The sequence below is a fragment of the Hirundo rustica genome, chromosome 12, assembly GCF_015227805.2.
Source record: "Hirundo rustica isolate bHirRus1 chromosome 12, bHirRus1.pri.v3, whole genome shotgun sequence".
In the NCBI taxonomy this organism is placed as follows: domain Eukaryota; kingdom Metazoa; phylum Chordata; class Aves; order Passeriformes; family Hirundinidae; genus Hirundo; species Hirundo rustica.
In genome coordinates, this window is record NC_053461.1 from 1,031,419 (window position 1) to 1,055,212 (window position 23,794).

General features: G+C 46.5%; 1 protein-coding gene across 4 annotated transcripts in view; it reads left to right on the forward strand.

Moving 5' to 3' along the window:
• The first annotated feature begins 15,361 nt into the window (after nt 1–15,361).
• Nucleotides 15,362–23,794, forward strand: part of NUP210 (nucleoporin 210) — an 86,277-nt gene continuing 77,844 nt past the window's right edge. For all 4 annotated transcript variants that reach the window (XR_005702865.2, XR_005702866.2, XR_005702868.2 and 1 more), the window contains exons 1-2: nt 15,362–15,523; nt 22,910–23,046. Coding sequence is in view for 1 of the 4 variants with exons in the window: in XM_040076470.2 (XP_039932404.1) it covers nt 15,372–15,523; nt 22,910–23,046 (289 nt within the window). In the remaining 3 variants the exon portion in view is untranslated. The remainder of the gene's footprint in view (nt 15,524–22,909; nt 23,047–23,794) is intronic.

A 23,794-nucleotide genomic window follows, 5' to 3' on the forward strand; every position in this document is an offset into this window, starting at 1 on the left:
GGGCACGGCCCTGCTCCGCTCCGCGGCTGTGGCACTGCGGGTTCATTGACACCGCCTGGGCACGGCCCTGCGGGTTCATTAACACCGCCTGGGCACGGCCCTGCTCCGCTCCGCGGCTGTGGCACTGCGGGTTCATTGACACCGCCTGGGCACGGCCCTGCGGGTTCATTAACACCGCCTGGGCACGGCCCTGCTCCGCTCCGCGGCTGTGGCACTGCGGGTTCATTGACACCGCCTGGGCACGGCCCTGCTCCGCTCCGCGGCTGCGGTACCGCGGGTTCATTGACACCGCCTGGGCACGGCCCTGCTCCGCTCCGCGGCTGTGGCACCGCGGGTTCATTGACACCGCCTGGGCGCTGCACGGACGGGATCTGCGCCACGGGCCGCCTGACACAGCCTCGCACCCGCGGCCGTTCCCAAAGGGAGCTGCGAGGCGCGGGCCTAATGCTGGAGGAGTTACTGGAACGCAGCGCCAGGGGCCTCGGGGCCATTCCGCACTGACGGTGCCTTTGGATAGGAAAATGTGCTCCTGGTTATAAAATAAACACTCGATACCAGTAGGTCTTGGTAGGTCCGCGGCAAAAAGAGAAAAGCAAAGGTGAAGTAGTGATCCTACCTGACAGCAGTGGAACCGCTGGGGGTTTCGACAGGTCAGGATTCACCCCAGGGACGACATCGCTGAATTCACGAGAAAAATAATCTACTCTCAAGTCAAAAGCCAATTTCGAAGCATAGTTAATTAATCCTGCTTGAGTATATACAACAAATATTTCTTACACAGTTGTACGCCTGAATCGATAACATCGTGAAAAACGGTCCATCAATAGGAGCAGTATCTATGGACCCCGGGATAAATGCCCAGAAGCATTCTTTTCTCTGCAGGAGTAATGTCTCTTTATGAGAGCCCCTGATAGATGTCTCTTTTTCTTAAAATATGCTGGCTTTGTCTCGGCATTCAGCTTTGATGGATGCCTGGACTTCACCTTGGTATTTACTTAGCAGCAGGAGACTGGTACACCATGAAAACATTCTATCGCTTTGACATTATCTTTTAATTAACATTTCTTTTGTTCTGGTCCTTTGTGTGCTCACCTCAGTATTCCTCCAGCACAATCTACCTTTTCTTCCTTGTTCCTGACTACTTAGTACTTGGGACTTAATTAGAGTTCGAATATTTGGTTAACGAGCTGCAAATACAGCTCTTTAATGTTTTAAGCCCTCCACGGGGGGGCTTCTACCATGTTCTTATTTCATTTTCATTTATATTAACTATTACTCAAATTAAAAACCAACTGCCAGCCTAGTTTCCATGTTTCTTGGATGTCATAAATTGTTTCGGAACACTTCCAGGGATGGGGGCTCCCCCACTGCCCTGGGCAGCCCAATGCTTGACGGCTCTTTCCATGAGGAAATTCTTCCTAATATCCATCCTGGTTTTTCCCCTGCACAACTGGAGGCCGTTCCCTCTCCTCTCCTCCTGTCCCTGTTCCCAGAGCCTGACCCCCCCGGCTGTCCCCTCCTGTCAGGGAGCTGTGCAGAGCCAGAAATTCCTCCTGATCCCCATTTTCTCCAGGCTGAACCTCTTTCCAGCTCCCTCAGCCTCTCCTGGGGCTGCAGACGCTTCTCCATCCCTTCTCCCTTTTCTGCACACTCTCCAGCCCCTCGAGGGCCCACTGCAAGAAGTTATGACCTTCTGTGATGGTGAAATCACTTAAACACGATGAATGGTGAAACTGGAAAAGGGATTTTCCCTATCAAAACCCAGTGAAATTCTGGGCTAAAGTCAGCGGTAGGAAATTCACGCCACAGAGAAAGCTGGGTAACCTCTGGGTTACCTCCTACAGGTGATGCCAAATTAGGAGTTGATGCAAACTCACAGTTATTACTTCCATGAAAATTCCCCCTCAGTGCCTGGAGCTGGAATCCCGCAGAAGCTGGGATAGCCGCAGTGGATGTGATCAGGCCTGATGTGCAGCTCTCCTCCTCCAGTGCGCCGAGGCGGCCGAGCTACTTCTGAATTCTCTCTCCTCTCTTGTCACGAGAGCCTGGCCTCCACAGAGGGAAAAAAGCAGTGCATGAGTGAATCAGCTCCTTTTGGTTCGGCTGTGAGATGCTAAATATCATTTAGCAATTCATCGTTAAAGGCCGAGGCACCTTCAAGACTGACATAAAAGCTGTGTCACTAATAGTTTGTCTTCAAACCTCCTTGAGTTGAGGCTTTTGAAACAGGCACCATCAAGAAATCTGTCAATAAAATCAGGAAACACTTGTAAAGAAGCATCTAGAAAAGGGATTTTTTTTTTTTATTTACACTGGGACTTGATTTTCCTATTAAAAAATCTGAGTAGTAACTCATTACATGAATTTCTACAGTAATATAATTGGTGTTTTTCAAACAGGAAATAATAATTTGAGAGCCCATGCTACTTTAATCTCTTTGATCCTGCGGCCTTTGATCTGCCATGGGGTGACTTGACTGAGATCAGGCATTTTCTTTGGTGATGTGTTGAAAATGTGAAATTACCGATTCCTGTAATCCAGCAGAGCAGAAAAAGGTCTGTGCTTTTTATAGCTCAGAAACTGATACAGCTTCCTTCCCTCGCTCAGAGCCACTGGAAATGTAAGGCCTGAATATTCCTTAAAGATAGGATTCTTTTCCTCATGGTGTTATCGTCGCTCTAATTAGCCTATGGCCGTTTCCCTCTCTGAATTACACCTGACTGAAATCCTCCCTTCCTAAGGATTTGGCATGATCCACAAACCCCTGCCCTGTGCCTTCAGTGCCGTGCATTTTTCAAGATGAGAGATGCAGGCTATTGCCACAGAATTCAGATGATACAAACAGCAGCAAGGTTTTCTCCAAAATAGCCTTTAAATGTCCATTTCAGATTCGCTGGAGGGGCTCAGCTCCGTGCCTTCAGCCAGTGGAGGAAGCCATGGGACTTGATTTTCTCTGATACACTGGAAACATCTGCAAGGCAGTATCACACTGGAGAAAACTGCGTTTAGTACGATGAGGTGCTTTCTGAAGCAAAAAGAGTTTTCAAACACGTGAATCATTTGCAGGTCCCTTCAGAGGTGCAGTCTGCTACTCTGGCTGAACATGAGCACAGGGGGAAAATACAATTAAATTAACTAATAACACATTCTCTGTTGCACCAGATTAATCTACAAATTAATTTGTAACCATCCTCCCGGAGCATACTTATAAATGTAGGCGTGGTAAATAATTTTTGCAATTTCATTGCCAATTACAGACACAACCTGAACTCTGGCACTGTTATCTATCAAAATAAAAAGGATTGTGCAGAACACAAACAGTTTTCAGTCCTAAGAACAGCTGGATACACAGAAATTGTTTTCATCTAATAATCAGCATGGTCAGCTGAGAGCATTTAGTCGATATTTGACGTGTTCTGATTGTAAGTGCTCTGATAAGCTGAGTGATATTTACTCTGTTTATAACAGGCGAGTGGTGAAGTGCAGTGCACAATTCTGCCCCACCTTTTTCAAGTATATTTGAAAGAAACATTCGCTCAGCTGATGGGAAAAGCGTAATAAACACCGGGAAAATGGTTAAAAGCACACTATTATACTGCTTAGACTACCAGGAAGAGGTTAAATCTCAGATTTCAGGACATTTTTGTTTCTGATGGCCTTCAGCACCTTTCCCTTTTACCGTTGCTGCACAGGCATTGGACTTGATCAAAGTGGGGCTGGGGAGGGAAATGCAGTTTTGCCTTCTAAAGGTAATGCAGAATCCCAGACTGGCTTGGGGTGGAAGGGCCCTTAAAGATCACCCCATTCCAACCCCTGCCACGGACAGGGATGTCAGTCACTACATCAGCTGGCTCAGGGCCTCATCCAGCTTGGTGTGGACCACTTCCAGCCAGGAGCAGGGACTTTCTGCTGCCAGCAGCAGCCAGCACTTGCAATGACTTGGAACACCTCTGCTGCCCCAAGAGAAGCCCAGGGCTCAGGGAATCAGGTGTGGCTCGTGGGAAGAGCCATCGCGACACAAAACACACTCAAGACATTTCCAAATCCATTACTGCTTTTCGCTATTTTCTTATTTCTGTGCTGGCTTTAGATTCATAAATTGCAGTCTAACGATGCCCCCAGAAATATCCTGGAGGAATTTCAGTCTCGGTGTTCACCTGAGCACAGCTGAGAAAAGCAAGTGAACCACGGCAACGTGAACCAGGACTAAAGAACCTGGAGTTATTCCAAGCTTTGGAGTTTCCTAAGCTCAGAACTATTCAGAAACTCCTTCAGAGTCAAAGGCCTTCAGCTAAAATCCCTCACCGGCGCCGTGAGGTGTTCACAGGTTTACACAGGATGTCTTGTGATAACCAGATGGGACATTTTATTTGTTCTCAACCATCACGGCACAATTGAGGCACAAATTATCAGATAACTGGCTTTATTTATTGGCTTTATTAGAATTGGATGTAACGCTCACAAAAATTAGAGGGGGGAGACAGGATTCTGCCACGGTGCTTGCTCTGCTTTGTGCCCAGGAAACTCTTGAGGAAGCCAGGGATCTGTGAAGCCAAGGCAACCCCCAGCAGCAAGAAAAGGGAGTGCCAGAGAAGAGCCTGCAGCTCTGAGCAGCTACAGCAGGACTTTGGGGTGTCGTGGTGCATGGCCAGAGGAGCTGTCAGAATCCACCCACAATCTGGTTGTGACACATCTTGCTGCATCACACTCCCACATGGCATTTGTGTTTATTTCCTGAGAAGAAGATAGCTTTTCATAGCTGTCCTGCAATAAAAATTCACTCTGATGAGGTACCATGAGATAGATAGAAATATGTATATATCTATATATAAAAATGGTAGAGGTGATGTCAAGAAACACTTGCTTTTTAGAAAGCTTGACAGGCAGGGATCCTTCATAAATTCCAGATAAAGCTGATCCCCTCTGTTTTTCTCAGCATCTTCCATATGACTAATAAATGCAATCAAAACAAAAGAAAAACATGCTTTTCAGGCATCGCAGGGAAAACGCCTCTTAACATGTGAGGAGCAGCTCATTTGTTGTTTTTATTCCACAGGCAGTTATTTTGACAAAGAGGTTCTGATCACAGCACTAAACCTCTCTCATTTCTCAGGCTGGTAGGCTGCTCATCAGCTGAAGGGTGCCAGTGACCAGCAATTAGCATCCTTCTCATTTAGGAACCCTGATTACACCAATTCTTGTGTTAGTGCTGCATTAAGGGTAGTTTATACCATCTTGATTTGGGGTGTGAGGTGATTTAAAGCAGCAGCAGGGAGCAGCGGCTTTTCTTCTCTCACTAGCAGAAGAATCACCAAAATAAAAAGTAAAAGCAATTCATCTCCCTGCCTGCTCACCTGCTGAGTGTTCCAGCCTTCCAGTTCTGCTTCCCCACCCAGCCTTTCCTTCCAATCAGTAAAATTCACGAGAGTATTTGTTGCTCTCTCCGGTTTAATTATTATATTTTTCTTATGAAGAGATTCATGTCAAAGCGAGTTAAGTTCTGCTGTGACAGCCTGGGTGTTTTCTACTGCTCCAGTTAGAATTATTCACCTCTATAAAATGCACACTGTAATGGCCCAGCCTGCTCCGTGGGTTTAAGGGAAGGTTGTTTGATTCACTCTCTCCTGATGGGCTGGGGAAATAGGAGCAGCTCCACGGGGCTTAATGTCCACCTGGCTTTAAACCACGACAACGATACATTCAGGGGAAGGGTAATTCTTAACAAAAATAAAAGTGAAAATAGAGGGAGTGGCTGAAATATAAAAAGTGTGCACTGAAAATTAGGAAAGCAAATTCAGATGCTTTGCATTTCAAAAGATGGAAAGTGCCTTTTTGTATGACGGTGTCTGTCATGCAATAGACCCGGTTAGTTTTTATAGTGACAGAGAGGCAAAAGCAGATGGCCAGTTAAATGCCGTGCAGTCATTAACTGAAGGAGTTTATGGGAGTTTGTTGTCTGTGGGTAAAAGTCATTAATTTCTCTGGGACACGAGAGCACTGGAGCAGCTCTGCATGAGCACTCGGAGACAACACCTGTAGCTGTCAGTGCAGATGAAAATCAGAGTTTCTGCAGCTCTGTTCTGCCATTCTGCCAAGGGAACTGCTTTGCTTGCTTGCTGGGCCCCCGTTTGACCACGGGTTTGTTCATCGAGGTCACAACCAAGTTTCAGTTCCTTCAGTGTCAGTGTCTGGTGTCGCTGGCTGAATTTGAGGTGCAGCTTGACTTGTCGTTGTTCTCGATGAGCGCAGCCAGTGCTGTGATTTCTTGTGCTCTTCCTGAAACGCTTGCAGAATGCTTCATTTGTTTAAATTGCCAAGACACCCGAGCCTTTGGGGAGGCACCTTCTCCACAGTTTCAGGAGTGTTTCAGCTGAAGGCCAGAGGCACGACATCCGTCACCACAGATTACTTTTATTCCACCCTAAACGCTCCGTTCATTTGGTGTGATGCCAGCGTCCTCCGGAGAGTTGGACAAAACCTCTCTGCATGCTTTGGATTTGAGATGAGCTACAGATGATGAGGAACAGACTCCCTGGGAAATGCCTCCCTCCAGGAATGGAGGACTGCGAGTTCCCTGGCTGGGGTGGAAAGCAGCTGCCGGTCACATTTACAGACTGATGCTGTCTCCTGGCAGTGCGGTACGCTCTGTGCTTCCCTGTCCTTGCTCTTTTCCTCTTCTGGAGTGCTCGGGCAGGGCTGATGCTGCCGGTGGTGCCGGCAGGGGTAGGGAGTGTCCGGCCCTGGCAGCATGCACGCGAATTTAACCTCTCCAGGGGCAGGATTCAGGACTCTATTTCCAAAATTCCAACACTGTACTGTTGAAAATGCAGGCTGATGTGAACTCCATGCCATGAATCTACTTCAGATACTCTCATCTGACAAATCTGGGTAAATTTGCAGCAAAAGATGCAATTTAATTATGGGCATTTGGAGGGCATGCAGTGTCCAGGGATAAGGACGTGCATAAATGTGCTGAGGGGCAGAGCACCTGGAATTGGAAAGATGCATTTTTAAAAGAACTTAGAAAGTTAATAAATTTTTTAGATCCTTACAGCTGGTCTTTGCACTGAAGGAGTATCTTATGCTTTACCAAATTGTTTTTTTAATTAAAACATGCCTTTTATTAGAAGATCTAGGATTAAAATGAGCATAGTTAAGTGCCTGAGATACTGCTTCACATTTGAATTCTGAAGCAAATCCAGTTTCTCGCGAATATTGTCCTTGCACACAGTCCTGCAGTGTAACTCATCTGTTTTGTTCACTGCATGAAGAAAATCAAGCTGGAAGGAAAAACCCTTTATGGAGTTTTCAGCGTAATTTTTTTAGTGGAACAGAATTACAGTCCCTGAAGCCAAGCAGGTGCAACATCAGATCTGAAAGAGAACTGCAGAAAGGTCAAACAGAATGTGTTCTGAGCTCACAAGAAACTACTACCTTTTACTACAAAGCTCTAGAATGGATAGCTTAGGCTGGGGGTTTTTTTCCTTGTTTGTTTCCTTGTTTGTTCATTTCCTTGATTGTTTGGTTTTTAATTTGGTGTTAAAATTTAAAAAAAACAAGGCTATTCATTATTTATATTAAAAAAAAAAATCTCATTTGTCTTCTGCTTTTCACCAAGTGCTTTCCAATTTAGAAAGGATCACTTGATTGTAACTAAACCAAATGTTAGTGAATAATTCAGTACCTTTTTTCTTCACCCCATCGTACTCATTGGTTAGAGCCAAAAGGCTGCAACTTTCAAATAATAATAATTCTTTAGTCAATAATTAGCAATAATTAAAGCCTCAAAGCTGTTATAGCAGCTAGTTAGGAACAAAGAAGATTCTGTTTGTGAAATGAGAACTAATAAGGAAAAAATTAATTTCTCTACAACTTTAATATTTCTAAAAACATAAGCTTTCATACAGTGTACTCCCGGGAATCTCTTTGTAATTTTATTTGATGAACACAGAGCTAAAATTGGCATCCTTGTAATTAATTTACACTATTACATAAAAATATGGAGAAAATAATTCACAGAGAGAAACAGCATGGTGCAGAGTTCCTTTAAAGCTGTTTTGCTCTTTCTATGAATTCTATCAGATGTGTAGTTACATAAATCAGAATGGCACTTTGGGGGCTCTTACAGTCTGAGGTGCTTAAAAGATTTACAAATTTTAAGCAACTCTGATTGTAAAATTAGCCAGTATTGGGCTACATGGAGAATCTTCTATTTTTTTTTTTTTCTTCCTAGGCTATTTCTTTGTGTGTTCCAGCACCTCGTTTAGCTTTTGAGCGCTGCTGGGCATTGAGAAGGGTCTGTGATTGTGCTGGGTGTTCTTTTTCCCTCAGCAGTTAGTGAGGAGTTCGAACAGGGCTCTGGGTACAGGCAGTTCAGATCTGCCAGTCTCCCGTGCTCTCCCCTGCATTTGTCAATGTCTGAATTTCACCAACCATTGTGCTGCCAATTTGTCTACTTCTGTTCCCATGAAGTTCATCACAGCCTTCTCTTAGGGAGATAAATAATTTTGTCATCTGCAAATCCTGCTGACCTCATTTTTCTGTTCTGCACCTCATTTCTGCCTTTCTGGATAATGAATGAGTGTATTAAATGCTAACTACAGTCCAGATCCTTGGGACATACTAATATTAACCTCCTACTGAATTGAAAACTGACAGCCTAATGAATTAAAAATCTGTGCATGAGAACAACAGTGTTGACAGGGAAAATCAGGATGACTTGTGATTTACTCCTAAGCTGAAGAAAAAAAACAAACCAAAATCCCTCCCAAAACTGTGCAAGTGCAAGTACCTGCAATTTTCACTGAATTTAATTATGGGTCTTAGGAAAAAACAGGCTGTGTTGAGGAAAAACCAAATCTAACTCAAAGAAGGGGGAAACCACCTCTGTATTCCTGTCTCCTTTGCTGTTTATGGAATCATTGAACTATAAAACAGTATGTTAAGCATTTACCCCCCCATGAAACTGCTAAAAGTGCCTTGGCTAGAATATCCTTGGAACATCAAAGCTTGTTTAGGTTTTTGATCCAGAGAGGACAAGGTAAGCATTTATAGCTAATCAAGCCTGAAGTCAAAGATGAAGCAAACTGATGACTCCTGTGGCTCTAATCATGCTGGCAGGACATGCTGCCTTGTCAAAGTCGTTAAGATTTTTCTGGATATCAGGAAAAGTCCCGCATTTCTCTGGCACTTTGGGGTAGTATCTGTACTGGACATTTCTGGAAGCAAAAAATATATTTGGAACAAACATCACCAAGCCGCATGAAAAAAGGGCAGTTTCTTACTGTTCTGCCACTGTTATAAAAACTAATATATTAAAACTTAGATGTGTTATAAACTTCAGCAGAAAGTCTAGAGTTATTCCTGGAACTACAATTCTTCAGCATCTAAAAAGTGTGTCATTTATACAGCAGCTTTAAAAACTCTAATTAGCGTCTTCCAAGTACAAATCATTGTGTTTCAACTTTGTCACAAAGAAAAGGTAGAAGAATACAAAAAATGTTAATGAATATTCACATGCTCTTGAAGTGAACCTCCTTCATGCATGAACGTTGTGAGAGACCAAATTTTCTTAGCACAAACCTTCACAGAAAGGTGTAATAATGCATTTAATTAAAAATGTATTGAACTAAACCTGTGTTACCAAACTAATAGGCCTTTCCATGGGAAACCATAAAGTTCTTTGGGAAATCTGCCATGTTCTACTAAAGTTTCAATAAGTTTTATCAAAGCAGATTCCTTTTCTCAGGTTAGAAGAGTTTACAGAATGCCTGACCTTTAAAATCACTGTCCTGTGCCTCACCGTCTGCAATGAATTTGTCTCAGGGACATTCTATTTAACCTTTTTATTTGTTGCAAATCTGCAGTTGCAAATTCACATCAAAGACAACTTTTTGCTCCCCAAATTACTCCGATTTTTCAATGTTGAATATTCCATTCCCCACAGTAACTTGCTTGGTAGGTGGCTTACCTGGAAAAGTGACCCTGAAAGGATTTTAGGAGACAAAATAGAAATCAGGGCACCTGAGTGCAGTGTGTGCACAATCTGTTATATTCTGTGGTGTGCTGCAGCACCTCCTGCTTTTCCATTGACATTCTACTGCAGGAAGTGATGCCTCCTTTGAAGGACTCACTGTGCACGTAATGGAATTTAGGTTTCTTCAAGGCTGGCAGGAGGAGTTGAATTTTTAGTATTTGTGTATATATTAGAGGGAAATAAATATTTTAAATGAAGAAATGGAATTTTACAGCTGACATGCACACTTTCTAATGTCTCTGTAGATGGAAAAGTCAGAGATCCTCGTCGTTTAGGTACAGAACCCTCTAGATCACTGCCAGTGCTGAGATAAATGAGATCAGAAGACTTCTACATGAAGAGAATGGGAAAAACAGAAAAGATGATGGGATTTTATACGCTGTCCCTTGTTGGTGTTTAATGCATAAAAAATAGCAAACCAATTCAGGAGAGTGTTAGTGTTTAAAACAGACTCAGAATTATTGTACTTGACTGCCTACTTAAGATTTGTGAGGTGTACATAGCATAATTTGCAACCAAGTAACCTTGAAAAGACCGAATTCACTTTTGTTAGTACTATTAACTAAGTCATTAAACATACTCACATGCCTGCTCGCAAATTGTATTCATTATTTTCAAGATTTAAGGCTTCTGTGTTCTGCTAAATTTCCCTGATGTATTTAAAGCAGAAACAAAGGTTGGGATTTTTTGTTTGTTGCTTGTCTCATCTTGTGAATTCTCCTCACTCCTGCATTCACTGAATTGTTGGGCGAATAGCTCATTAATGTGATTTCTGTCTGCGTACAAAGGCACGGGGCAGAGGCACTGTTATGTAACAGCTTGAAAAGACACCTATAAATAACTTCCTTTAATAACCATAAATTTACATTAGAAAGGTAGATAAACTCTGAAGTGAAAACTGTTTATTTTTATCTGATGCTGCTATTTCATAATCTCAATGTTATCAGGCTCATCCTGCATAAATTAGTGAGGTCTTGGGGTTTTATACCATCTGGGAAAGTCTTGCATATCGAATGGATTTATCCGATAGGAACAGGGATCTAAAGAGCTGCGTTTCTCTGTGGGGACTCATTTGTACCTGCTACACACTGGAAAACTCCCAGCAGCACCCCTGGCAGATGAGGCTGTGCAGAGAAAGAGCCTTGGCTCTTACTTTACCCACTTCCTAAACACAACTGCTCTTGTCTCAGTAACCTGAAGGAACTCAACCTCCATCAATTTTAGATATCCCTTCCTTGACACCAGTAACTGCCTGCCTTAATTTCAGACATTTTCTGAATTTATGCCTTCCTTTGGCCTAACACCATGGGAGGAAAATCCTGGCAGGATAACCAAAATGTTCGGTTTTATAGTCGCTGTCAGTCCATCATTACCCCTGCAGAAAGCAGCAGTAAGGCCAGGAGGATGTTCTCAGAAAACCCTCCATCGGTGGATGAAGATACAAAAGTCTAATGCAGTAAATTGAAGGTGATTACTGGTGGAGAAAGTGATAAAGAAATCGCTGAGAAAGGGCTGTTCCTGTCCTCCGTAAGCCTGCAATACCCATTGGGAGGTAATGCAGTGTAATGCCTCCTCTTACAGCTCCGTTTCTGCAGGCAGCAGGAGCAGCTGAGCAGAGGCAGAACCTCTCCGTGTGCTCCTGGTGGCAGGATGGATCAGGCTGCACGGGCCTTGGGGCAGCCTGGGGTGCTGGGAGACGTTCCTGCCCTTGGCAGGGTAGGATGTGATGGGCTTGGGGGGTCCCTCCCAGCCCAAACCATGGCAGGATTCTCTGGCTCTTTTGCTGGTGCTCAGCTGTCGTTGGTTTTTAGGTACCTTTTAATATACTGGATACTTCATGTTCTTCTTTGACTGAAGCTCCTTTGGTGGAGATACTTTGCGAGGCTCTGCAGCTACAGAAGTGGAACTGGGAAGTGAATTAAGTAGAAAAAAGCCCAGCAATGAAAGCCATCGAGCTGGTCAGTTGGGAAACACGTGCACTTTGAGCTCAGTGATGGGTAAGACAGACAAGTGGAGCAGCAGCCTGACAGGGAGGAGGGAAGCTGACCATCTTTCCCGGTGATTTTTGCAGGATACTCTTCTGCTCTGCAGTGTAAACATAGACAGCATCAGTCAAAAAAGGAGGCCCATCACTGTTATTCTGCTCTAAAGTTACAATTCCCTGACCACCTTCTTTGTCAAGTCTATTGACCTGCCCTTTTCATCTCCTCCTCAGCACGGTGCAGGCAAGTCCCCATTCTCTTCCCAAGCAGAGCTGCATCCCTACAGGAACAGGCATTTCATTAAACCTGTTACTAGTGCTTGTCAGTCATTCTTCCGCCCTTAAACAAATATTATTTTATTTGAGAGGTTGGGGAGTGTGATAATGGAGAATGTTTTTCATCATTCTGCTGGGTGAGCCCTGGTTCTTTCAGCTCCATGAAACCGTTCTTACAAGTAAATTGTACGTAATGCATTCAGCTGCTGAAGCTTCACAGAGCTGCCCCTGCACTGTTAACACACAAGTACAGAGATACCTGCAGGGTTTAGGACTGGGGCTGCTTTGAGTCAACCCCCTTCAAAATAACCCTCCACACCTCACTGCTGTAGCATTTTGCTGAAGTTTTACCTTATAAGTTGCATTTATTCAGAGCTAGTTTCGTTGTTTGGTTTTGTGTTGTCTCGGGAGGGTGTTTTGTTTTGAAGATGAGTCTTTAAAATATTTTAAATTACTCAGACGTTTAAAAATATTAAATGCCTGAAAATGAGGCCAGGTATTTCATGCCCAGATGGTCCTTCGTCACTGTACCATTCAAGTACTTCCTTTTCTTGAACAAGGATTTAAAAGTATTTCACCGCCAATAGATCTCCTCATAATATATTGATAGACGTTTTTTCTAGCTTTATGAAAAATACATTTCCCCCAGAAACTGATAGATTTTAAATATTTGATCTGAGTAGGTGCCTCTTTGGTTCCTTGGGCAGTGTTTTCAGGTCTTCAGACCGAGTGAGTTTGTAAAATCTTTCAGTAATTCTCTCCCTTTTAGTTTCATATTCCAGTAGAAACATTACCAGCACCTGGTGTTTAGTTATTTATTGCAAGTATTTTGATTGCCTCTAAAACCTCTTGAAATTCTTCCACAAAAGGCTCAGCTTCTAAGGGAACAAGCATTTATTGTTTGCCTATCTCCCTGCTTAATCAGCTCATTAAAGCACTCCCTCTATCGCTCTGTAATCGCATACTTGGTGACCAAGACATTTCCATTTGTGTTCTTTATCGACTTACTCGGGTGTACATTGTTATGTCTGTAAAATTCCCCCAGGTTCCTGGTGTGTGTGTGTCCCGTTCCAATTCCCCAGGTAACCCCGGGAGGAGGCGTTGGCACCGTCTGTCCTGGCAGGAGACGTCTCCTGCCTGACTCTGCTCTTAAAATCGCTCAGGATGCTGTGAAAGATGTGTTGGATGCTTACTTGCAGCACTTCACTGTCGTGTTTCATCAATAAGCTTTTTTTGCACCTTGCTGGTCTTCATGAAAATAACTCTAAAAAGTATTTGTTATTGGAAAATTATTGTTCTCAGATTGAATACTCATCACTGCCACTGCTGACGAGAGAAAGGAAATAAATTCTGAGATTGCACACCCTGCCTTTAAAGCTAGGAAGTACTGGGATACAGACATTTCCTCACCTCATTCACAACACAGGATGCAAGATACTCACTATCTACCTCTTATTTACTCAGTTGTAATTGTACTAACTGTAAACAGTTCTACTGTTTCGTCGTGGGTGATTTTATCACATTCCTCCCTAATATCCCAGTCTTTGCTGAACTTATCTTCCTAGAATGCCTAAAAAGAAAGGTTCCAGTTTGAGTGAGAGAAAAAATAAAGAAAATAAGCAACCCTCAGTATTTTGGGGAGCAATTTAAAGTGCAAGGGCTTGGTTTGCCATCACCTTTAACACCACACGTCTTTCTAGGCCCAGCTCCTACTGACTTAAATTGCAGCTGCCGAGTTCAGCTCTTCTCTAAATCAGACCATGCAATTTCATGATGTGCAATCAGAAAATGAGTAATACGCACACGGAAGCTGCAGGGAGAAGTGAACTGTCCAGCAGCACACGTTCCTCTGGGATAGAAAGTGGAACAGCATTGCTGAGGTACTGATAAATAAAACACGAGCTGAATAAATAGTGCAAAGTGTGCTCCTACATAAAGAAAATGTCCTGTGTAAGTTTACTTGCTTAGAATAAATGAGCATTGGTTAACTTCCTTAATACCACCTAAATTAGATCTGGGTAAACTCTTAGGTGGTGTCCCTGGACAGCAGGTGCTCTTCTGGGCAGGATTTAACCATCTTTACATGGAGATGTTTGTGTCCTTCCTGAAATCCATTCTCCTGAGGCATACATGTACCATCCCTCTGTCACAGGGAAGGACAAGCAGCTCCTCCACACATGAAGTATCTCTCACACAAGGAAAGGCTGGGACAACTGGGACTGTTCAGCCTGGAGGAGCTTTGGGGTGACTTAATTGTGGCCTTCCAGAACCTTAAGGGGCTGACAAAAAAGATGGGGAGAGGCTATTTACAAGGGCCTGGGGTGACAGGAAAAGGGGGAGTGGCTTCAAACTGAAAGAGGGGTGTTTGAGATTAGATGTTTAGAAGAAATCCCTCCCTGTGAGGGTGGGCAGGCCCTAGCACAGGGTGCCCAGAGCAGCTGTGGGCTGTCCCCTGGGGCTTGGAGCAGTCTGGGACAGTGGGAAGTGTCCCTGCCATGGCAGGGGTGGGAGTCCGTGATTTAAGGTCCCTTCCAACCCAAGCCATTCTGAGATGCTGTGATAATGAATGAACTGTATCTTAGCTTGGCTGTTTGCACCAGGGAACATGCAGGGGGCCAGGAAGATGAGCGGCACCCGGCTTGTTCCAGCTCTGGCGCGGCAGCAGGACCAGGGCAGGGGCCGTCCCCCTCTGCTGGGCCCCACGCTGCCAATGCTGTGTTCAGTTTTGGTAGCCCACCGCGCGACAGACACTGAGATGCTGCAGCCTGTCCGGGGAAGGGCCTGCAGCACGACTCCTCGGAGATGCTCGGCGTTACGGCCGGGAGAAGAGGAGATCTCTCAGCCCGGCAGCGCCCGGCGCTCGGCGCCGCTGGAGTTCCCCCGGGAGGGCGGTGCGGCCCCGGGGGGCGGGGGGCGGAGGGCGAGGGGAGGCGCTGCCCCCGGGCCGCCCTGCCCTTCCCGGCCCTGCCCTGCCCCCGGGCCGCTCTTCCCGGCCCCTCCCGGCCCTGCCCTGCCCCGCCTTGCCCCGGCCGCCCTGCCCGGGCCCGGCGCGCAGCTCCCGCCGCTCTTCGGCGCAGCATGGCTCCCCCCGCGCCCGGGGCGCTGCCTCTCCTCCTCCTCCTGCACCTCGCCGCCTCCTCCAAGCTCAACACCCCCAAGGTGCTGCTCCCTTTCACCCGCGGCACCCGCGTCAACTTCACGCTAGAGGCCAGCGAGGGTTGCTACCGATGGTGAGTGCAGGTGCCGCCGCCCTTTGTCCGCTTGGCCCCCCCCGCCGGCACCTGCGGCGGCTCCTGGGCCGCGGCGGGCCCTGACGGCTCCCGAGGCAGCCGGGCCCTCCCTCGCCGCTTCGCCCCGCTGCGGGAGGGTTTGGGGAGCGGACGTGGAGATAATCCCTAAAGGGGAAAGTTGTTTGTTCCCTGCAGCGGGGTTAAACCCGCTGGAGAGGGGCAGTGTCCGCGGGCCGGGCCCTGAGCGCAAGGTCCCTGCTTGTAAAGGAAGCTTCCCGCCGTGGCTCCGTGCCCGACATGTGCTTCCCGCCCCGTGTGCAGCCACCCACACGTGTCCGCCCGCTTCTCCTTGTGCCCCACGCCCTCGTCTGCCTCTGTCTGTACCCCACACGCACACTCCGGCTGCTTCTCCCCGTAGCGTGCCCTCCGTGCCCCCGCAGGCCCCCCGTGTGCCCGCCCTGCTGCCCCGCACCCGCGGTGCCGCGGTCCCACGTGTGCTGCTGGGGAGATGTCCCTTCCCCTCCCGGAGTCAGGAATGGGGCTCCTGGCAGCTTTGAGCCCCGAGTACGGACATAAAGGAGTCGTGGCTAAGTGCGGAGCCTCTCGCCGCTGCTGTAAGGGGAGGTGACGGCACCCTGAATGCTGCGCTGGGACAGTGAAGTCGTGTTTTAAAAGCGAAAGCTTTCCCGGTTTTCTCAGCGGGGAGCAGGTGGGATGTTCTCCAGGAGCTCTGGCTGGGAGCTCCCTTCCTACTTCGCACAGGGGAGGGCAAAATTTGCCGAGGGCAAATCCCACAGCATGTGCGAATTTAGGAAGCTCGCAGGAGTCTTCATGTTAAGCAAATGTTGCCAGCTCCTTGTCCTTTCTGTGACGCTCCGGGATGGTAACTTAATCAGTGATGAGCAGGAGGCACCCACCTGAAAAAGCAGCGGCAGTTGCGGTGTGTTCAGGATGATACTTCCTTCCATATGTGCCCGATGCATGCATGTAGCAGTTTTCAGTTGTTTTGTATCTGGCAGTAACTGAAATACATCTTCAAGGGCTGTATTTTCATTCTTTGTCAGTTTCGTTGCTTGGTTCTACGTTTCTCATGTCTGAGCTGGGTACAAGCCTTTGGTCTGTGACAGTTTACATATTTGAGGATGCTTATGCAGAAGAGCATTAATTCATTTTATCCAGAAGTCAACTGAACGAAATTTACTAGATGACCTGCTTGTGGTCATGTAATTTAATTTTTAATGGACCGCTTTAGTGAAAATCTGACCGGTGTGGGCTTTTTTCTTACTCTACTTTTTGAAGGCTACTGAGCCTTTAAAAGGAGTTGGTTTGTGAAGTAAAGTACACTGCATAAAGCTAAACCCCCAAACTCATCAAAGCACTAGTAAAATCTGGAAGTATGAACTCTTTCCTGTTTGCTAGTGAGCTGTTAGATGATGCTGGCCTTGCTGCACCATTCCTGTACGTGCCAGGCACTATCCAGCTGTCAGAAGCATGGAGATCTTTGCTAATCTCACTGAAGTCTGCAAATGGAAGATGTAAGATTGCTCTCCAGAGAAATGCCAGGTTTGATCCCCATCCATATCTCTGATGGAGGTGATTTTTGTGCACGTCAGAGCTCGTTCTGTTGGTGCTGTTTGCAGTGACTCATATCCCTCAGGCAGACAGGCTCCAGCATCCTTCTCCATCCTCTCCCTCTGCCCTTCAGAGATAGATTTGGGTTGAGAATTAAGGAGACCACACCTAAGTGACCTTCTGCGTGCCGTCGTTTTCTGCGGCAGGATTGTAAGTGTACGTTTATTCACTTCTGCTTTGCAAGGCCTGGCAGGATGTGGGCTGTGAAACTCGGCGTGTGCGCGGCAAACCCTCCAGAGGAAGCAGGAGCTGTGTGTGTGTGTGTGACTGAGCAGTTGCATCTGGGGCTCAGTCCCTCTGCATCCTCGTCCCCGCAGCCTGGAGCTGTGGGGGTTAGAAAGAGATGTCTCTGGAGGAGCAGCAGCAGCAGCACCGCAGCCACGTTGCTGAAGGTTTCCTGTGCTTCCTGTCTGTCTGAAGGAGGTCTTACTGGAGAGGAGCTGCTGAGATGAAGTTAGGAAGTACCAAATGCAATAGCTGGAGAAGCGTTGGGTGTGTTTGTGTGTGTGAAAGCTGGGATTTGAATGGGAATGGTCAGTGTGTGGAGAGGGGGCTGTGGGGTTAGAGGTGGCCTGTGAGAGCTGTTCTGGTTGTGCAGCAGCATCTGATAGCAAATGATACCTTTTGAAGGCCTGCATTACTCGTCTCAGACAGTCAGAATTCAAAGACAAGTGCCCAATATCCTGAAAGATTCGGTCTATAGCATGTTGTGACCTTATTTTTTCCCAGTTTTCCCATCAGCCTTCGAGCTGACCTCTGAAAGTAGGATACTTTCAAAGTGATCGTGGTGTCTAAGAATTCCACTGATTCAGAGGGAAAAGATCAAGTTCTATCATCATCCCAGCAGATTGGGAGCAGTGGTAAAGTTATAACCATGGCTCTGAAGTGTTTTCTGATTTTCAAGATGCTCTTGCCTTCTGGAGTTTGGGTTGCCTTTATGTTAAGATTATTTTTTGGGAAAAGCTTTGTTTGCAAAGCACACAGTGTTTCCATCTGTAAATATTGTGCGTGGTACTATCTTCAGGCATAAAACACAGCTTGTGCAGATATATTTAGCATTTATATTGCATCTGTATTTGTCTTTTAATTACCTTAATCCAGAAATTACACCTGAAAGAATGAAAGCATTCAGGAGCAGAATTTTCTCCTTGAAACCTGCCATACCATAAAAGCATTTTCAGGGGGATGAGGGGAGCGCACACATAAAAAAGTCATTTCCCCCCAAGGTACACACCATGTATTTGTAGCAGAAATTATCTGCCGTGTACAAATATGTTTACATATTTCATTATTTCATAGAGTGTAGAATTGAGATACCTGGTGAGAGCTGGTGGAAATGAAGAGTTTATTGCCACCTTAATGAAAGGTTTGTGTGTGCTACTGAAGCCCTCACTGAGGAGGTTGTATTGAGGTGATTGCCCTGGAGAGGAGCTGGTGGCAGGGTGCTGAAGGGAGAGATGCAGAGTGGTGTTGGAGCTGTGGGATGCACAGGTGCTTCCAGAGGGTGGTGTTGGAGCTGTGGGATGCACAGGTGCTTCCAGAGGGTGGTGTTGGAGCTGTGGGATGCACAGGTGCTTCCAGGGAGTGGTGTTGGAGCTGTGGGATGCACAGGTGCTTCCAGAGGGTGGTGGAGCTGTGGGATGCACAGGTGCTTCCAGGGAGTGGTGTTGGAGCTGTGGGATGCACAGGTGCTTCCAGAGGGTGGTGTTGGAGCTGTGGGATGCACAGGTGCTTCCAGAGGGTGGTGTTGGAGCTGTGGGATGCACAGGTGCTTCCAGGGAGTGGTGTTGGAGCTGTGGGATGCACAGGTGCTTCCAGAGAGCCCATACCCTCTGCACAGTGTTGCTGTCCTGGTAGTTGGCTGGCAAAGCTCGTTTTCTAGCTCCTTACCTTGATGTGTTTTTGTTGTAGATTGATCTCACTTCTCTGTGGGATATATCTGGTGGGGTGTATGCTTTTACAGATCTCTATCAGTAGTGTGTTGTTCATGGAGATCTGCTGCTTCGCTCTAAGACCAGTAGTCTCATCCCTGGTAATCTGGGAGTTGTGTTGTTTGCTGGATCACCTGTTTTATCACTGGTCTAAAAAAAACCTGTCTGGCTCTCACTGAAAAATGCTTTGTGTGGGATACTGTTAACGTCCATATTATCTTAAATAATGCCTGTTATCCCGCTCTCTGCTTCTCACTGCTCTGCACTTCCCTTTTGTAAGGCATTGCCGTGGGCAGCAGGGTGTTCTCCCTCTCCCTGCTCACCTGGCTGTGCTCTCCCAGCCGGGCTGCAAGCTTTTGGAAGTGTCAGCATGAGCTCAGAATTGGGCTGAGGTAAGGTGAGCCCAGTAAAGCCTATTTTACCTTGCTGCTGAAGTGAGAGGGGCTGTGCTGGTGTGGCTCAGGAGTGTGTGTGTGTTACCTGAGAGTGCTGAACCAGCACTCAGAACCAGAGCAGGGGGTGCGAGGCTGTAGCAGAGGTGTTCTGACAGAGCCCAGGAGGCACAAGAAATAATGGTGTTTCTATGAGCTGATGTGTCAGTATCGATGCAAGTTTACTGTTGAAAAAAGCTTTTTCTCAGTCTGAGCATCACCTGCCTGCTAAGGCAGACAGACTTGTTGATTTTGGGCAGCTTTTCATTGCTGAACACCCATGAAATAAATATTTTGAGACTTCTGCTCATTTTTTATTCCCAAGAGTGACTATATAATGTCCCTGGTGTATTGGTCAGTCCAATCTTCCCAAACTCTTGGAAACTTTTACTACCCAGTTTCCCTCTGACTGCATATCTGCCCAAATGCCTGATAAAATTCTAACAGATCAGATCAGCTGCCAGTCATGGTGCAGCTGCACAGAGGTGGATTTCTGCTCACTCAGTCAGTTGAGTTTAGTTCGAAGAGCTGGCGGAACAGTATAAAACATGGGAGCAATAAGAACCAACAGAGAATTGCTGGGGGGAGAAATTGGAATAGGTGCCTGATCCTTGAACCAACTGATAAATGAATGAAGTATGATCTAGTGGGGTATTGATGTGTGGTACAGAACAGTCAATAAGAAATGCAAGCCTGCCTTTGGGTAGATGTGTGGATACAGCCTTGGCTCTGTGTCTGGGGCCATGGAGGGGATGGAAATTGTGAATTAAATGAACTGACAAGAGGGCTGGCAGCCTCCTTGCCAGTGCCATTCATTTCTCAGCAAGCAGGACTTTACTCTGAGGGAAATACGGATTGGGGACTTTGGTGAGCTTTTTTTCCCCTTCCCTCCTGGCTGTTCTTCCAAGTGCTTCCTCCCTGCCTTGCTGTTTCTTTCAGGAGCTGGAGTGGGATCTGGAACTCGTGCCAGAAATGCCTCCCATTGCTGGCTCCTCAGGATCTAATTTTGCCCTCTGACAAGCCCGGCTCTCAATGTCACACACGGACACGCTGCTGAAGAGCTGCTGGAGTTGGCAGAGGGTATAAATTGTGGGTTTTTTGTCACTTAGAGCTGAAGTTTCTTTTTCTTGCCTGTGCAGGACCCAGTAGTAGTGCTGCTGTAATCTCCAGCCCGGCTGATTAATGCCCTTGTCTCTCTGTGCTTGGCCCTGCCTCCAGGTAGCTGTGAACAGAATGTGCTTCTGATACTGCTGGGTGATAGAGGGCTCATCAAATACTTGGTATGTTCTGCTGGAAAAAGCACTGCTCATGCAGATTTGGTTTTAAATACAAATCCATAGGAAACCAAGCCTCAGAAAGGCCCACTTGAGTAAAATTGGTATTAAAAGAGGACATTCAGCTGATACTTGACCTCTTAAACTACTGCTGGAAGCAGATAGTGTCTAATCTCAATTTCTCTGCTGCAGTGAGTGGCTTTTAGCTGTAAAAGCTTGAAAGTTCTTTCAAAATTGTGGAGTGTATGTAAGTTTACAGTTAAAATTTAATTTTTGTTGATCTTTGTTCCTCCCTTTTTCTAGTCTGAAAAGTATCCTGTAATTAGATTCAGTTTTACAACACTGCTATTAGTGCTAACCACAGTGGTTTTGTATTACAATTCATAGCCAGATATTAAAAGAACAAATACAAACCACAGTGAAACCCCTGTTGTGTTGTAAACACAATCAATTCCAGACTGCAAGAATGCAAACTCCTCAGATTAATAACAAAAAAATCTAATGGCAGATAATACTAAGCAGTGTAAAGAGCTAAATAAAATTCGATTTCCTACATGTACTACTTATTTAAAAATACCTGCATGCGGACCAAGTCAAATGCACATGGTCAGCTTCAAAAGCCAACCAGCCAAGTACAGGAAAAGCCTTACTTGTTGTGAATGCTAATATTGTTTAAAGAAATCTGCTAAGTGTTGGAAAACTGTTTGTTGTTCCTGAGAACAGCGTGAAAATAACTAATTACCAACTCTTAATCTCTAAAAAAATTTTAATTTTTTACAGCAAAGCTAAGTGTGCTGCTAATACAGAAAAACATACTATTTTAGAAACAGTGTAAACCTTACTATAAAAAATGTGCGCATATTTTTCTACATTGTTTATGTGTATAGAATAGATATAAACAAACAATTTTCAGGTTTAAGCTCCTAATTGGCGTTTAAATTGCCCATTGCATACTTCTGTGGGTTGTTTTTTCCTTGATCAGATAAAATACTTTGAAATTCTGGGTCAGCAGTTGGTACTGTTGTTTCAAAATCCTCTAGAACTATTCCTTGTGTAAGCAAAATACTGTTGGGAGCTTAAGGATAGAAACAGGATTTGGAATTTTATGGCAGTGGCTACAAGCAGAGGTGTGTGCTTGCCTGGGCTGCTGCTGTTAACTCTCAGATAATTGAGTGTTGTGTGATGTGTTACTTTTCAATAGATACAATTTTAATTAAGGAGAAATTTGGTTTTTTCGCTGGTGTGGGTTTGTGGGTTGCAGCGTTAAGAGAAGGAGGTAGAACCTGTGTGTGGGGATTCGGGCAATGCGTGACATTGCAGCTGGTTTGGAGCTCCCCTCCTGCTCCTTGCTGGGTTAGAGAATTTTCCCCACACATCCCAGGGAGGCATTTTTGTACATCCTCCAGAAAAGAAATCTAAACCCATCCAGCTTGCCCATCTCTACCAGGACAAGTCCAGTGCCCAGTTTAGGTTGCATTTACCAGCTAGTGCAGCGTTTTCGTCAGGGCTGCTCTTGTCATCCGGGGAAGCGGTTCCCAAGCAGCTTTGTCACCCATCAGTGCTTGCTTTCATTGTTTTAATCCTTCAAAGGGCCCTTGTGAGCGGATCCCGGGCACACAGTGGGGCTGTTTCGGGGCTGGCTTGTCTCCGTCTCCCTGCCCAGCTCCAGGACTGGAGTGCTTAGCGAGGGCTTTGGCTGCTGGAACGTGTCCCTGGCTCTGCACTTGGCCCTCAGATGTGTATCGCTGCTAGCTCAGGTTTGCCTTCAGGAGGCTTGGGTTTTAATAACTCCTCAAGCTTTGTTGTTGCTTTATCTCGACGTTTCTGGCACGGTGGAAGGGAGAGCTGGGCTCCACTCAGTTATGCCCTGGCCTGCTCCTTGGGTTTGGGGGAAGGTTGTTTGATTCCGTGGCGGGGAGAATGCTGAGCTTGCCTGCCCCTCCTCTGGCCTGGGCTTTCCCCGTCCTCAGCCCACGCTTGCCTTGGCCGGGGTCCTCGAGGAGCTGCTTCCATCCGGCTCTTCCCAAAGCGCTCCTCTGCCGGCGTGGCGGGTGAGCTGCTGGGGCGAAGGCAGAGCCGTGCCCGTGCGCTGACCCCACGCCGTCCCATCCCGCGCAGGTCGTCCACGCGGCCGGAGGTGGCCAGCATCGAGCCGCTGGGGCAGGACGGCTGCCGCTGCTCGCAGAGAGCGCTGGTCCAGGCGCGCTCCTCGCAGCCCACGCGCCTCACCGCCATCATCTCTGCCGAGGACACACGTGAGTCTGAGCGGAGCGCTGCCTCTGCACGGCGTCCCGCCGGCGGGGCGGGGATCTGCAGCCGCGCACAGAAACTCGGGTTCCTACGCGCGGCCGCTCCGGACTTTCCGTGGGCATGGGTTTTCCGTTTGCCTCAGATAAGTGTTAATGATTTTAGTGATAGGCCCCCCAAAAAAGTAATTCTTAAACCCCCCCCGCCCCCCAAAATCCACAGATAGAGGGGGTGACGGAAATATAAAAACATATTTAATAAAAATGACTAATTCAGGTATTTCCTTGTTGAAAAAGCTGGAAGTTGCTTTTGTGTTTGTCATGCAATGGACCTGGTTAGTTTTTATAGTGACAGAGAGGCAAAAGCAGATGGCCAGTTAAATGCCGTGCAGTCATTGACTGAAGGAGTTTATGGGAGTTTGTTGTCTGTGGGTAAAAGTCATTAATTTCTCTGGGACACGAGAGCACTGGAGCAGCTCTGCATGAGCACTCGGAGACAACACCTGTAGCTGTCAGTGCAGATGAAAATCAGAGTTTCTGCAGCTCTGTTCTGCCATTCTGCCAAGGGAACTGCTTTGCTTGCTTGCTGGGCCCCCGTTTGACCACGAGTTTGTTCATCGAGGTCACAACCAAGTTTCGGTTCCTTCAGTGTCAGTGTCTGGTGTCACTGGCTGAATTTGAGGTGCAGCTTGACTTGTCGTTGTTCTCGATGAGCGCAGCCAGTGCTGTGATTTCTTGTGCTCTTCCTGATGTCTCT